We start from the raw sequence: 16,450 nt of genomic DNA, 5'->3' as shown, positions 1-16,450 counted from the left end.
CTTAAAGTGTGATACCAGAGACACTTCGGGATCATTTCAATCATAGCTTATGACAGGATACAATGATGCCAAGTGGTAAAATAGAGTGTCTTATCGGCTAAAACCATAGACTTGATATTAAAACGAGTGAAGGAAGTGGCACAACAGGCACAGATAAAAATCCAGGCGAAGTTAACTGTAAAAATCAGTGAGGTTTATTTGCAGTCACAATGCTTACACTATATGTAGCAGACATCCAAACAACTCAACTATTCACTCTATGGATCCAACATTCACATCAGGGACACAAACCAAAAACATAGAAACTCAATAAACATCCATGAGTGCTGACAAGGTTAGAAATGAGCTAGTTGTCACAAAACGTTAGCAGCAACATCGTAGAGGGTAACAAGTTGCTAATATACTCCATATTTCTCGCTTTCCTTTTCGACTGCTTTGAACTTCTACAAAGATTTGACGCAATATTCTTCAGGTATTTAAAAACAAGAGTGGATTCCTTCGCGGGAGCTCAGATGACATTACATTTACTGCTGGCACCCCATACAAGCCGGGAACGTTACATTTCCTATGGTGGCTTAGGCCGTTGTGACTGAGCCCGAAGCTGTTCTGGGTTCTAGCTGTGGCAGCACCGTGGGACTTCACATACGCACAAGGCAACAGCGCCACTTCACTCCACACAGACAACATAAATCTGCAAACACACAGCAGGACTATCTCCTCTTTACGGGGCAGTCCCAAAACCTGGTCCAAGGAATCCAGAGTGTAAACAAAATGGTTGAAACTGCACCCAGCCTACCAGAGGAAAACATGTAGCCATTACCATGTTGCTTACACATTAGCCTTTACAACTTATGGAACAAGCAAGTGTTTCACAGAAGGCCTTTGGGAGTGGGTCTAACGTTTAGCGTTTGCTTTGAGCAGGAGGTGGTTAACAGGCCAGCAGAGTAACTTTGGACCGTGCCGAGTCTGCTGCTGCAAAAGGGAAGTGGCAATATTTACATAAAGTTCAATATGATACTCAAATGTACAACATGAATGCTCTGAATCTCCCTTTTCTATTAGTGTGTACCTTTTACCACTTAAGTGCTTATGTGGCTGCAGTTCAGTTCACTACCTGATGACCCACCCACTGTGCCCCCACCTCCTGTGGACAGCTTGCTCCATACGCAGACAGATATTTGGACTAACTCACTACACTGTAAAAAGCCCAGTCACACATTTTCAACTCAGCTGTGTCTTAAATTTCAATCATTATAAACATTGTTCAAAATGTTACGAAAAGAAATGTACACTTGGTTTGTATTTTTCTATACAAGGCAGGCAAAAGCGGATAACTACATTTACCAGCACCCCCCACACGCACCCCTTTCTGAACCCAGCACACACTGACACAGGAGTGCTGATACATGCGAAGCATCCCCCCAAATGTACCCCTCCATCTTCAGCATGACCAGATGAACGGTCTTTCAGACCAATGCAGGCTGGCTTTAAAATAGATCTGTATATTTATATATGCTTTATCAAAAAAGGGTGAAAATGGCCTGTCAGAGGGAATGGGCAAGTGAAAACATAGAAGCAAAGTGGTTTATTGGCTGAATTTAGCCTAGGTCCCCATAAATTGCCGAACACGCAGCAGTTCAAGTTGGGGTAAGTTTGGAATCCCTAGGCATCCTGGCCCAAGGGAGGAGAAAGGCTGATGTGGAGAGGGGCAGCAGGGTGCAGTAAGGGGTAGAAAGGCTGTGGCGAAGGAGAGCTGTGGATGTGTCTGTGCCAGACTCTGCCCAGTGGAATGTCAGCTCATCATGTCGTTGCTGTTGACCCCGTATGTCGAGTTCTTCATGCTGTCGTTCACTTCCCTCCTGAAGACGGACAGGTTCTGTGTAAATCTAAATAAAAAGAGAAACAATGCAGTTTAATTTCTGTACTTTAATTATTTTGAAACTTGATTTTCTCCAAATTCACCTGTCCCGGTTCTTCGTCAAAAGATTGCGCTCTATTCCCTCCATCAAGTTTTCAAAACACAAGTGCATGGCTTGCTGCTTCTCTGGGGGTTGACTGTTTACAATACTGTTCCTCAGGTCAGCAAAATACTGAAGCATATAGGGAACATTTTAAATGAGAAGCAACATCAACACGGTTAAAGATCATTTAGCATTTAGTCGTGGGCTTCACCTTCTCATTTAGCAGAATGAGACCCAATAGTGGCCGCGACATTGACCACTGATTTCGACAGTCTTCAAATATGATGATGTTTAAGACCGTGGACAGCATCTGCAAGTTTGTCGAATGTTCTTAGTATAGTAGTATCACTGACTTTGTGCATTACGTTAGAATCAATCACAAAATTATCAACCTGTTGAATCATCTCTGGATGCTGCTGCATGATGTGTAGAAATCTGTCGTCTGTTGCCATCGGCGTCGGCCTCTTCTTTGTGGACCGAGACAGCTGCTTGAACAAGTAGGTTACAATATGGTCCAGACTGGAGCAGCAGCCTGTGCACACCATTGTGTCTGAAATACAGAACTGCGTATTTATAAACGTGGCCAGAAAGGCGCGCTTCACAGTCAAAGAAACGGTTGCCTACCAAGTGCGGTGAGCCCTTCTGAGATCGAAGACAAGATGTACATGACCACGTGCGGTTCCAAACTGGCAATGAAGTTCATGTGGTCCTGTGTCAACACTTCCAGCAAAGAGTAGAAAGACTGACTAAGTTTCGGATAATCCTGGATAAAAGGCAAGAAGCAGTTAGTGTGACCAACCCAAATTAGAGGTTAAAAAGTGAAAAGTCAAATAAGTGTGATTTCATTTACTAGTAAGTCACTGTGTGGGATAGAGAGCAGTAGTTTGATAAAGGTTTGAAGGGCATTATCCAGAGCATCATCCCCATATAGCCGGAAGACGCCGAAGTTGACGTAGTTGCCGCTTAGCACCGCTTTGAGCATTGCGAAACATACGCTGACCCCCTTTAACTTCACACTGTACACTTGGTCTTTTGGAACTTCTCCTAGAGTCAGAATACGGTTACCTGATAAAAGACAAGAGACAAGACAATGCTTACATTTCAAGGCAGCAGACACTGATGTCGTTTTAACTTTGCTGCTTGTTAATACCATAAGTAGTGATCATTTTGCTAGTTTCTCTGAATAGCAGGATGCCGTTTGGCGACGACACATCGAACTGTAGCCTCTGAGACCTGTGCAAAAGGGGGAGAGAAAAAAACATGTGTTGACTTTTTTTTTAGTTTTCTCAGTCACTAAAAGCTCATCTTTACCTATTGTGAACAAGCTCAGCCATAAGCTTGAGAACAGGTGTGGTACATGCAGGGTCATGGTACCAAAGCTCTATGGCTCGCTGTAAAATGGGCATGTAGGCTGGATATCTAGAGGTAAATGTTAAAGGAATACAATCTAAGCACATACAGCTCATTTTCAGTGAAACGTGAACATTAAGGAGGATACATCCAATCGAAAAGCATCATAAAGCTGGTTTTAGCATTGAAGGCAAAAGCAATGCCTCGCAGATCTCTGACCAAACCCACCAACGTACGCTACAACAACAAAAAACAAAGAAGTTAATGCACAAACAAACACATTTGTAACACAAGTGCATTTGTGGCGATTACCTTGGCCTCCTGCTCATTGAATGTGTTTGTACTTAACATTTGGGCCACAGCTTCAAAGGCAGCTGTCAAGGGGAGCATGAATTGTTCAAACTGATCTTCATCTTCACCTGCAGGACATGTAGAACAAAAACACTTCTAAGATTTGCCAAACACAACCATACTAAACGGATCAGAACTGTAGGTACCTAGATCGACCATTAGGAGGCGTCCTAGCGCTGTATAGAAGGTGGTCCTGCACCGCATGTCACTGAGATTAGACTGGTTGTTGACTCCCAGAAAGGAGAAGTGCTCACTCTAACAAGGTAAAGATTAAAAAAAATTACATTCAAAACAAGAGATAACAGTACAATTGTTTGATAATGTCATGCACTTACTGTGTGGTTATTCAGCATAAACTGCACTGCACTAAGCTTGACCAACTTCCGCACGCTGCTATAAGTGCACACAGGTCAAGGAAAAGCAGCAGTTCATGTTCTGGACTTAAAAACATTCAAATGTTTGCTTTTATAGCAGACAAAAGGATATCCTAAAGAAAGATCATTCAGAAGCTGAAGAGTCTTTGAGGTAATAGGTTCACACTGGCCCCAGTACTTCAAGTTGGTAATGCTATCAAAAAAGACAACGACAGTTAAACATAGCCTACATGTGCAGGGGTTTGTGCAGTGGATTTATTTCAACTCATACTCACATTTTCCCAATAAAGACACTGAGAACCATCGTCTCATCATTTAACCCTAAAACCTCTGATAGTCGTCTGTAAAGCTAAAAACAAATACAAATGGTTAACACATCACCATACACACAATAATAGCAGCACTAACTCTTAAGTTTTCAGTAAGCTTAAAGGTGCATTATGCAACTTTTTATGCAGAAAAAAAAGGTGATATTTGTGCGTACTTGATCTTGTAGTGACCCAGTGGCTGTATGAGTGGTCAGCATGGCGCCTTTACTTTTCATCAGTGGTCTCTACAACGCTCCAGGATCAAATGTTTTGTAGGTTTTCTGATGAGACGCTCCATCAGCAGAGAAAACCTTCCAGACAATTGATCCTGGAGCGTCCTAGAGACCACTGATGAAAAGTAAAGGTGCCATGCTGACCACTCATACAGCCACTGGGTCACTACAAGATCAAGTACGCACAAATATCACCTTTTTTCCCCCAGATAAAATAGTTGCAGAATGCACCGTTAAGGAAGAAAGTTTTGATAAGGAATTTGTATATCCAAAACATAAATCTAAAAGGGGCACACGAAAAGGTAGTGATGTTTAAAGTCAGATGCGCACTGCACGGTTTTGTTTGTCTTCGATGACGGCCGGACGAGAGGGAAGTTGTACCTCTTGCCTTTTTATGAAATCGATTAAAAAGATAAAGAGGGAAATGTGTTTGAGGCCAAGCACTGCTGTGGTTTCTGAGCCGAGGTCTACAGATCATCACTGAAAATAGATGCACACAACCGGTCAAAGGTTTGGAGACGCTTCTGTTATTAATTGTTTTTTCTTTTATTTCATTGAATATAGAAAAGCCGATACTTAAAAAGCGTCTCCACAAACATGACCACATTAAAGACACAGCTCCTCTTCGTTTACACAACAAGATGGTTATAATTTGTCTAATCTTTGTCCCAGGCTGTAAACCAAACAGCAGATGATATTCCATGCAATTCAGAAGTCTTGTTTTAAAGACAGCCAAAATGGTACAGTGAACACCTGGCTCAATCCACACTAAGAACAAATGTGACCTGTCGCGTTAAGAGCAACAGCAGAGTGACACAGCTACGTACAAGTTCTCCTTGTAATTCAAACATTAAAAAGTACATTGGTAAAAAATATCTCACTACGTAATTATTTCTAGAAGGTTTGGGGCTCTAATGTCACACCAGACAGTCACAAGGTTTTTTATTTTTTTTTAGGTTTCACTACTTATCTGAGGGTGACAAAATGCAGGTTCTGTCCAGAGCAAAAACAAAACAAACGGTCAGTCTACTAGTGCTTACTATGCCATGTTAGACCTGACATTGGCTAAGCATGAGCCCTCCATGAACATAGCTTTGGTCAGCATGAAGTGAAAGCACTGTGGACTAAGGAGCTGCTCAGTTCAATCAAACTGGACTCATGGGACCCAATGACAGTGAGATGGAGTAGCTTGCTCTGTCAAAGTCTGCAGCCGACAACAGCAGCAGAGATCACACTTACCTTTGATGATTTCTGCACCTGATCTCCGATGTAAATCTTTCGGAATTGCTCGAAGAAGCTCAGCATGGCCAGCTCCAGCCTCTCGTTTCCAGCCTGAGCGAGCCGCGAGTCCGTCAGATTCATCAGCTGGAGAACCCTAGGAAGGACATTCAGCAATGTGTGAATATGCCTGTTCAATTAATATGCTAAAAAAATTGATTAACAGCAAACAATTACTTATTATATAATAGGAAATGTATCAGAATTCAAGAAGCTTAGATTTAAATTCCACCACATGTGCCAAATATGTAGAAAGAAAGATCAAAAACAATGAGGAATTAAAAGAAAATTGCAATAATAGAACAAGAAAGAGATGATTTGTCAGTAATTCATAAACTTACCGACAGACTAACTCTCCATCCATGGCGTCCTGCTCATCAGTACTGGCAAACGACACACGTCCACCGATGACTGCCCCAATAATATACACTAACCATGTCAGCCGACCTACACAGAGATCGTTTAAACAATAAAACATTTCTCTCTGGATGGAATACATTGGTCGCTTGGCCAGCCAGACTTACAATCCTTTACTGTACTCAAACAAGTGATTCACCAGAGTGCAAAAACGTTAAACATAACAAGAAATATCAGACAGAAAATTGCCATTTAGTGCCAAATCAACAGTTTACAAAGCTTGTTCTGAGTGTTACAAATGTACATCTGTGATTGGAGCAAGGTTTTTGGAGCCATAGTAAGCAGAAGAGGCTGACTGGCCAAGCGAACACATCCGTGAATGAAGAACTGAGCTCACCCTCCTGCACAGTGATGTCCACAGCACTGGAGTTTGTGGATTGGAGCAGCTCCTGGTACGTCTGAGCCGCCTGGTCGAACAGCTGCACCAGCAGAGCACACGTCTTCTCATACTCACACCTCCCTATGGTTGATAACTGGTCTAACTGCTGCTGAACCAGTCCTGCATCATCTAAGGGGTCTTCTAATCCATCTCTGAAGGACAAAGGAAACGGTCAAAAGCCTTATTCACACAAGATTAGAAATACCGAGAAAAATTCCTACTTTGTGAACCCGTTAACAAACAATGGCAATAAAAACGATTGATGAACTATTGAACTGATTCTGCAAACTCTGAGGTCCCCCTGTAATTTTACTCCTGTGCAAATCGAAATGTCGCTGTTCTGAAAGTTTTTAACCCGAGTTATGAAGTCTGAATATTGGCAACATGGATCACCAAAATGGATCAAAATGGACCGGCTGTTTCCGCTACTGCACATCACAGACAGACAAGTGGTGTGAGCAAAGGATTGTTGCCATCATTGAGTGTTACAGTCTGTCCAGCATTTATGGGGAATGTTCAGTAAATATTAGTAAATAAATGACATTGCTAATCCTGTGCGAATGTCCATAAAACATAAACGACGTCCTGGGTGAGTTCAGTTTTACCAAAGTCCCTGGCTAATTCTCATCCTGTGCGAATAGGGCTAAAGGTTAAACGTCTGAGAAATGTGTAATAAGGCTTTTGTAACTGAAGCCCACCACACACTGGGGATGTCCTGATCTGTTTTCTTGAGCTCCTGATCTGATCCCACTCATGGTGGCCAATACCAATCCTATACAGTCTTTTTGCATAATTACATTTTAGATATATTATTTATTATATACTGTATCATATAACATTTACTACTGTCCATTATCCTTTGTAGTAATAACTATAGTAATAATAATAATACAATTTATTTAAAATAATAGAAATACATCTCATAATAAAACAAATTTTAACAAAATATCAGCATCGACCTTAGAAAAACTCGTCTATAATCTTTTTTATTTGACCTTTACTTAACCAGGAAAGCCCCACTGAGATTAAGAATCTCATTTATCGACTGCCCTTCGCTGATTGGTTTACTCCGCTTCCTGTTTGCTTGTGTATGTTCCGCTGTGGAAATCAAGTTGATGCGGACTCTTACCAGACTCGCTGCCGAGTCTGGATTTTTCCGAGCAAACTTCAGTGGGAGTTTGTTTGAAAGGCCGGGCCCTATAAGAGAGTGCTCTCATCACTGCTCTTGGATTAGATTCTTCCTGGGTTCTGACTCCACTCTAAGATTAAATGACAGCACTGCAAAGGTTGTAGCTTCGGTACGGCATTAGAACCACAGCAGTAAACCTGAACGCCAGAGCCGCAGATTCAGATCCATCTCAACCCGAGAGGAAAAGCGTGGCAGCCGCGTTGAAGTGCTGTGTGTGTTGAAGTAAAGTCGGGCTGAGCGAGTACTAGTGTTAGAGTCACCAGTGAGTGCAGTTGGTGTGGTTACCTAAGGATGACATGGACGGACTCCAGCCGTGACGTGATGTAGGCCTTGGTGACTTCAGGAGTGTACGTCTCCAGCAGATGTGGTTCAGTGGCTTTAACATATGGAACAGATGCTGCCAAACGCTGCCATAGACTCAGCAGGTAGTGCACGCTGTTGGGGGCAAATTCCCAGTGCTGTGTATGAGAGAAAGCAACTCAAGTTACCGCTTTAATCACAGTCATGTGTCACATTACTGTGTTAGAATGGCTGATTGAAGTCCTTGTTTTCAATCGTGGTAATGTAAAACCAAAATACAATTCAAACTGAGTTGCTGTTGTATGGAAATGCATCAAAACTGTTAGACTCACCTGTAGGCTGGTGACTGTGAAGTTTGCAATCAGGCGAATGACTTCTGGATAGTTTTCTACTTTGACCAGCTCCCCAAGCTGATAATTGCTTTTGAGCCTCGCCAGCAAGCGACAAAATTCATGGTAGTTATTGGGGTCCGGCAAACACTGAAAAAATGCAGATAGGAAAATCTGGTACAGGGATAAACAAGTTGATCAAATATGCCACGTTAAAGTCAAACTAACCTGTGGGTTTGCCAATATCCTCTTAACGCCATCGACCAAATGTGAAAGAAACTTTGCTCTTTCTGCATTGTTGAAAAGGGACCTCCGAACAGAAGCAATTTGAACTAAACATGACAGCACCTGCAACACATAACTATCGTTAGCCTCAACAAGCACAACTTAAAATATCCAATAACACCAACTCACCAATGGAGAAAGGGATGGAGGGATGGAATGATATAGATTGAAAAATAGTTGTAACGTAGAGGAATCAAGAAAAGCTGCAAAGAAAATACAAGGAGTCAATTCTTCATCACATGTTGCAGTTCTATGACAGATGTTCTATTAGCTGGTACAGAGGCTTTCATCGCGTTTCGGACCATACATTTTGTATTTCCACAGTAAGGAAAGTCGGACAGTGCCATTATTCTCAAAGAAATGTAGATTTAATGCCAGTTGGAATTAAATTCAATGCTTTTTTAGAGCCATTTAAAAAAGGAATTGGCCACCATTCCATACTGAGATATGTTCTTGCCTTAGTTTAGACGAGTTGATGCGTTTCTGGTTTCTACGCCTGTGCTCAGTCACGCAAAAGCATCAAACATGTTTCTCTACTTTTGGAGTGCCTCAGTTTGTTGGATTTTTTTGCTGAAACTGAACCTTGCACTGAAGAGCACCCAAAAGACCAAGTTTATACAACGTTTTTACATCCAAGTAGCACTCCAGCCTCCCAATTTTCGCACCAAACATGTTGTTAGCATTTAGCCTCTCCTCCTCTTCTCACTGACCCAAATGGGATGAAGCTAGAAGCGACCAAGCTCTTCCTTGTTTCCCCTATTTAAATATGGTTACGAGAGTAGTTACACGATCCAAGTCTAGTTACACAACATTAAACATTGATTTTCTTAGCGGATAAAAGTTGTGCTATATTGTAAGGCGTAATAACACTTTTAGGAGCACATCGACTTTACTGCGCGGACGTTGAGGTAAGGTGGTATTCACTAACTATACTTGGATCGTGTAACTACTCACGTCACTGTATCTAAATAGGGAAAATGTGGAAGAGCTTGGTCGCTTTTAAGTTCACCCCGTTTGGGTCCATAGAGGAGAGGAAGAGAGGCTGATTACAAACATGTTTGGTGTTTTTGCGTGACTGAGCGCACACACAAAGACCAGACAAGTACGCATCAACTCGTCTAAACTAAGGTAAGAACATATCTCAGTATGGAAAACCGGTGGCCCGTTCCTTTAAGGCCTTGATTTTGTCACAATTTATTTAATGACTTTGAATGCTTTTTAATGCCAAGTTACTGCAATACACATCACAGCAGAGATGAAAAGTCTCAGAGAAATCATCCTCGCCATGTCTGGCACCAGGGTTTGAAGAGGAGTGTTTTGGGTGTGTGGCCAATACAAAGAAGGGCTTTTGGAAATGAATTAGACTCATTCCATGTTTGTATGCATCATAGTAGCTTTGCCGTTTGTCCCATCACTCATTAGAAAGAGTATTATGCAGAATGTAGGTTTAGGGAAGCGGTGTCATTTTCAACCCCTTTGCAACCCTAACTGCTTGACTCAGTTCAACTGTCACTCACACCGAGCATAACGAGACTGAACGATTTTACGATTATTCGACTAATCGCTTTGCTGGGAATGATGTAGGAAATTGATTTATCACATAAAGCTAAAGTGGTGCTGCTTGATGACGTGTTGATGGAGTAAACTTAAAGTGAATATTTGTTTAGAGGCTTTTGGCACTAATTATGCTTCTGATTGGATGAGACACAGACAGATATTCATGAAATTTACAATATACAAAACACTACATACACTTACTATGAAAAACAAAGTAGGTTTTCATTAAAAATACTACAATTTCATGTCATTTTTGCTCTATTTGAGTCTGTGTGAACCAGAAAACGATTAATCGATTACTAAAATAGTTGTTGACTATTTCAATAATCTATTAGTCGTTTCAGCCCTAGACTGAACCATAGGAGAAAGTGGACAAAAGGATCTGTATTTGAGCTGCAGAAAACGCCCAATTGTCTAAATCCAACCCAAGTTGTGCCATTGAGACTGAAAGAGGCTTTCCTCTGGCCAATTAAAGTAACCAGTTAAGGGGAACAGACAACATCACAACTACAGGCCTCGTTGTGATATTGTGTGAGACAAAACTAGATTTGATTTGCAACATGGCCTGTATGTTAACAGACATAAAGAGAGCCCCTAGCTGCATAGATAATACAGGACTGGGATGAGCAGCTATGTCTCCAGGTCACAGCTCTAAATAATAGAGATCAGCAGGTCCCATCCAGCCCCACTCATAGCAATTATCGCGAGTGGTCTGTGAAATTAATGAACATGGCTGGAAAGTCTCCTCCTACCAGGCCTGTTCCTTAAAAAGGGCAAAAAGGTGAGAAGCCCGGCTTGGCAATGAGCCCCCACAGAGCTCCAGAGCCTGTCAATCATAGATTTAGGCTTCCACTTTTTATTTCTAATATACAAAAACCAGTGTGGTTAAAATTACCTAGCCCAGCGTTGTCACATGGGTCATAACAATTTTTAGATAAAATGAAGCACTTTGGAACCAGGCTTATAAGCAGTACAAACGAGGTCCAAAGCTACATAATCCTGTTTCCAAAGTGTCTTTTGGAGTCGCCCCTGGCCACCAGGGAGTGGTATTACAGCAATGTCAGCTCCCCGCCATGAGGACCAAAGAGAAGCGCTTTCCTCACCTTATGCTCCAGACACTACTTTTAAATCAACAACAGTGTCCCCCTAAAGATAAAAGCCAATGAGCGGGCACTACCTGATCTCCACGACGTGGGAATCTGTACGGTGCACAGGTCATCTGAGGACTCGTCTGTTGAGGTTCCTATGAAGTCATAGTTGAGGCAATTATAGCTGAGTTTGAGTAACTGCATCAGCAGGCCATGCTGCGATTCATCGTTCAAGTTGAGATTCTTTGCTGATGCCTGAAGTGTAGAAGAACAATGATCAGCTTTCAGGAGGGATCAAACTGAATGCAGAATTTGCAACATTTGAAACCACGATGTTCTCGTCAATAGTGAAAACTCATCTGGGTTTAATGATTACCTGTTTTAAAAGGTTACAGGAAAGAGTAAAGATGTCGAAAAGAGATGAATCCCTGAAAGACGATGCAATCTTTCTATGCTTTGTTAAAGGATGTGTTGTGTCAGCCTTAAAACGAGAGACAGAGGGTTTTATAATTATAATTTCATAACCAAAACATATTCGGTACTTCATCTTTATAAGTTTGTACCTGATTGATCTCATTGGTTAACTGTGATAGAATGGTGACCCCAATAATGCAGTGTTCAACGCTATCCTGGAGACACACAAATAGAATTTCAATAACATGACACATAGGAAAAGACAAACATGCCCGCTTTTTTAAGTACATGAACTTACTTGAAGAAAGCGCGTCACATCAGCTATGACATTTCGAAAGACATAATCTTCTTTCTGACAGTCAAACCAGCCCAACTTAGTGATTCGAGCATAGAGCTGAATCAGGGCTTGGGTAACAAATGCTGCCAACTTTGGCCGAGTCGCCAGGTAATTCAGCACATAGTTTCCTGTAGAGCAGCATAATATTTGTAATCAAATCTACACTTAAGCCCACATTGCGCATGCCATGTATGTATGGGAGACTCACGAATGTCGACCCTTTGCTCCAATGGCAGGGGGTTACTGGTCCTTGACACCAGCTTAGACAAACAGGTTGCTGCTAACAACTGAGAGTACGACGACTGTGGAGACAAGGACAGATTTAGATTGAGAGTAGGTTTCCAAATATAAAGGAATATTTGTTTGTCCGTTTGAATCCGTGTTATTCCTCATACATCGACATAGTAATTATTAGGGAAAATGTTGTGAAATCTGCAGTTGTATTTATTACCAAAGCACAATAATTGTTCTGAGGTGAAAACCAAGAGCAACACCAAAGCACTCCCTGACTTAAAATTCGCAATTTATGTGTTCCCTAAAACTTTACTGAAATTTATTTGTTGGACGCTGTACGTGTTATAAAGAAACACCTTGCATGCAATGTTTTTAAGGACATTCAAATTGAATTAACTCCTTAAAATAAAATGGAGACAACGTATGTAGAGAATTTTGACGGAAGAAGAGTGCCTTGGTGTTTCTTTCTTTTCTCTCTTACATGATTATTAACTCTGTTACGACTGTCAGATCCTTTGCCACTTTGCCAAAACCACAAGATGTCATGGGAAAACACACCAAAACCAAACTCCAACAATAAAATGTATTTTTTATTCTTTCATGCAAATTAAACTATATATTTAAATGTGTGTAGAGCACTTAAACTGACGGCAAATTTGAGAGATAAATTGTTTGGGAGTAAAAATTTAACCCAAACCTATTTCCTGATCATATGCAAGTGAACCCAACCAGAGATATGATAAATTAATACACAAATAAAGAAGCATTAAGCTATATACTAAAAACCATAAGAATCAAGAATGATGGAGAGCATGCCTCTGTACGTTATGAAGGGAACATTATAAAGTTTAGTCAGTGATGAGTGTTCTGGAGCGTCCTGTGATGGGTTAATGGGAAAACGGCCATGTTGATATCTAGTGGCTACAGATGATGGGACGTTACAGGCTACTGCTTTATTGTACATGATATCAGCACACCCTAATACCTTTGAATTAGCTTGTGAATACTTACACTGCCTCGCTCAAGAAGAAGTTGGCATTTGCTAAGACAGTCGGGGCTGTTTGTAAACTCTACCAAGGCTTTCTCCGCCTGGTGTCGAACAGCAGTGTCGGTCGTCTCATACAACTGCTTACATAGGATCTCCAGCTGGGCAAGGCCCTAGATAAAGACAGAAAGACACAATGAGATATCAGCGTCAACCACATGCATATTGTAGACCCCCCAGTTACCTGGATGTTGAACAAACAACACGATAACACAAAAGCACACAGTGTTCCAGATGTTTGCTTGTAAACAAAGCCTGGCTGTTGTAACATAATGAACAAAATGAGCACTATTTTTTTTTACTTAAAGGCACACTGCGTAACTTTTTGGACTGTTCTGTTGCTATCAGTACTAAACATGCTCCTAATGACCAGTTTGGTTGGCTTTCTTTTATTGCACTCACAGAAATTGGAGCTAGATCCACCATTGTACCATGCAGGTTTATGTGTGTACATGTATGTGCACGGTATATATACATGGATATTTATGTGTGTATATGTGTTTATGCTGGTGCATATAGGAAGTATGTATGTATATGCATACATACTCAGAGAAATGCTGTGGTGGTATGCAAGGGGGTACACTGGACCCGCGCGTGTGTGCGTGTGTAATTATATATATATTTTTTTTTTTTTATGACAAAAAACAAAAACGCTCCAAATAAAAAACATTGAAATACTAAAGACTGTATTTGGATGTGAACCTAACCTGTTTAAATCTCAAATTCCGCTGAGTTTAGTCGACGTCTCCATGGCGACAGGCTGGAGACTTACCCACTCCCAGTAAAGTTACAGTCATGTCTTAGGAGAGGTGAGGCGCTCACAGCAAAAGTACATGTTTGTTTGTACATTTATGAGGCATTTTTCAAATATGAAAATATATGTCATAAAATAAATGCTTGTATCTAAAATTTATTCTTGGGGTAAATCCTACACAGTGTGGCTTTAACATAGAGTGCTCTTTAAGATTACAATGGCTTAATAATAAAAATGTGTCGAATGTACTAGCATGAATTACTAACACGTATTTATTCATGCAAATCAAAAACACCTGATTGACAACCAGCAATTCTGACATAAGTTTGCCTTTGATAAACTACGCTCTGTTGGTAATAGATAAGTCTTCGCTTTGCTGTGAATCAAGTCTAACATTCACAGCAGCCACAACTTTCTTTAAAACACTGCTGGAAGCCAATTCAAATAACAGAGGAAATATAAAGTTTGAAAAATGCACAAATTACTTCACACGACGTTCAGCCGTTTAACATTCTGTGGTTTATCAAATAATTCACAAACATTATTTTCACGCTGGATACAAACGCATTGCACGTTAGTCTTTACACAACATTTAGAAATATCTCGCCTATAAAATAATATTAACCTCACAGTCCAGCATCAAGCACTTGGAGAGACCTTTCTATCAGCAGCTCCCTTAACATGTGTCCCATCAGTCTCGGGCTAGCTTTAGCCGTGCATGCTATCCAAACATAACAGTCCAGCATCATCCTACAAATGTGCAGCCTAGAATAAAGTAGCCACGTTTATTTTTTGTTTTAACGCTACATGTGATGTTGGCGAGTGAGACGAAAAGGAAAGAGAGAAAAAAGAAAATCATATTCACATTAAAGGTGGTCAAATAAAACAAAGCAAATAATCTTTTCAAATGAGGTCGGGCGGGAGAAGTAGAACTATGATGCTAACGTTAGCCTCGCGGGTGGAAAGTCGGCTTTTTAGCACCGTCGGCAAACGAAAACATGAGGCTCTGGCGCCTGGAAACAGCCACAAAACCGCCCGTAGATGCATCAGTCATCTAGAGCTGTTCGTGTGAATGTTTGCCATTACAATAAAATCCAAATTTGTTTGGTTTTTATGCTAGCAGGGCATCTTTTCATCCGCAACCTTCCGAATTGTATTTTTTATTGTTTACGTGAATGGAATATGTGCTCCTGAAATGCCCTGTATCCTAAATACAACGTGCAGTTAAATGATAAAAACATCAGAAGTTGTATAGCACACAAGACAGCGGCGCGGGGGGCCTTTGTTTACCTTTTCGGATTCAATTTGAGGCACACAGCTAGCATTAGTTAGCTCATAGTGTACCGAGCCAAGTCTAGCAATGACAGCAGGCCACAAGTCAACACAGCACCATCCTTTCTCTTTAGTCTAACAGAAAACAACACGACTAATTTATGCGCATCCTGGAGTCACACCGGGTCCAAACCCACAACCCACCATTCCGAAATAGTAGGCCAACTTTAATTTAGGCGTTTTAAATTGTAATATTGACAAAAACATGATTCCTCTTCTTACCTGCACATGATCCGCCATTTTTCCCCATTTCATGCACCTCACAGTCCTCGCTTTTGGCTATGAACGGCGACAACAGCGCCCCCACAGGCGTCCACCTGTCATGAGCCGTGTCGGGGAGAATACTTTTACATTGTATTTAGAGATACAGAATGCTGAGTGCTTGACTTAAAACGTATTTTGTAACATATTCCCTTACTTTGTTCAGTCAGAGTACTGTTTTATGAATACTTTAACGATGATTTGCATAATATTTTCGCAAACGGCGTATACATTCAAAAATGTAGGTATGCTGTTGAAACGCTTGCTATAAATGTCTTCACCACTTATTAAGAATTCAAAAACTTTCTTGGCAAATGTGCGGAAAAACAGGTCATCAAGGTCTTTCCTAATAGGTTGCGTTCACGTGACATCACAACATACTAAAGGGCCCATAGTTTAAAACTGAGGCTGGTTCCGAAACGGGCAGATTGCTAAGAGCTCTTACGCCAAACCGGATGTGCGTCAGCGTCCGCCATGGCAAGTTGCCTCCGAATTGGTAAGTCAGTTAGGAAGTAGTTAGGAAAAGGAGCCTTGATGCTAACTATCATGGCCACTTTAGCATAGGGACCTCTGATGCTAACTAACCAGTGATTAGGAGCTATGTGCCATCCCACAAGCCACTGCGCCAAAAAAACCCACCCCCCTCGCCCCCACCCTCGAGTGATTCATGCGCA

General features: G+C 41.2%; 1 protein-coding gene across 1 annotated transcript; it reads right to left on the bottom strand.

The window, feature by feature from the left end:
* Positions 1 to 248: 248 nt before the first annotated feature.
* On the bottom strand, positions 249 to 15,791 carry xpo7 (exportin 7). The gene is made up of 28 exons (XM_079551650.1): positions 15,738 to 15,791; positions 13,396 to 13,542; positions 12,359 to 12,452; positions 12,112 to 12,278; positions 11,963 to 12,028; positions 11,776 to 11,880; positions 11,489 to 11,654; positions 8,884 to 8,957; positions 8,698 to 8,817; positions 8,473 to 8,619; positions 8,126 to 8,298; positions 6,610 to 6,803; positions 6,197 to 6,302; positions 5,817 to 5,952; positions 4,312 to 4,385; positions 4,149 to 4,229; positions 3,998 to 4,061; positions 3,809 to 3,917; positions 3,624 to 3,730; positions 3,460 to 3,548; positions 3,273 to 3,380; positions 3,112 to 3,194; positions 2,812 to 3,026; positions 2,586 to 2,724; positions 2,354 to 2,511; positions 2,173 to 2,271; positions 1,963 to 2,090; positions 249 to 1,886 (listed from the first exon to the last, which is right to left on the bottom strand). The coding sequence occupies exons 1-28, from the start codon at positions 15,768 to 15,770 to the stop codon at positions 1,793 to 1,795; spliced, it is 3,276 nt and encodes a 1,091-aa protein (XP_079407776.1). The 5' UTR covers positions 15,771 to 15,791; the 3' UTR covers positions 249 to 1,792.
* Between the last annotated feature and the right edge of the window lie 659 nt (positions 15,792 to 16,450).

The sequence above is a fragment of the Gobius niger genome (assembly GCF_951799975.1).
Source record: "Gobius niger genome assembly, chromosome: 2".
Classification (NCBI taxonomy): domain Eukaryota; kingdom Metazoa; phylum Chordata; class Actinopteri; order Gobiiformes; family Gobiidae; genus Gobius; species Gobius niger.
The sequence above is the reverse complement of the archived record's forward strand: the minus strand, read 5'-3'. Positions and strand labels throughout refer to the sequence as shown.

What these genes read in the sequence shown, in the direction of transcription:
- xpo7 (XM_079551650.1), bottom strand. Translation starts at nt 15,770, where the DNA reads ATGAAATGGGGAAAAATGGCGGATCATGTGCAG. An exon ending in CCTCCTAATGGTCGATCTAG is followed by an intron (nt 3,731 to 3,808) that starts GTACCTACAGTT and finishes CATGTCCTGCAG; the next exon opens with GTGAAGATGAAGATCAGTTT. An exon ending in TCCCACACAGTGACTTACTA is followed by an intron (nt 2,725 to 2,811) that starts GTAAATGAAATC and finishes CCTTTTATCCAG; the next exon opens with GATTATCCGAAACTTAGTCA.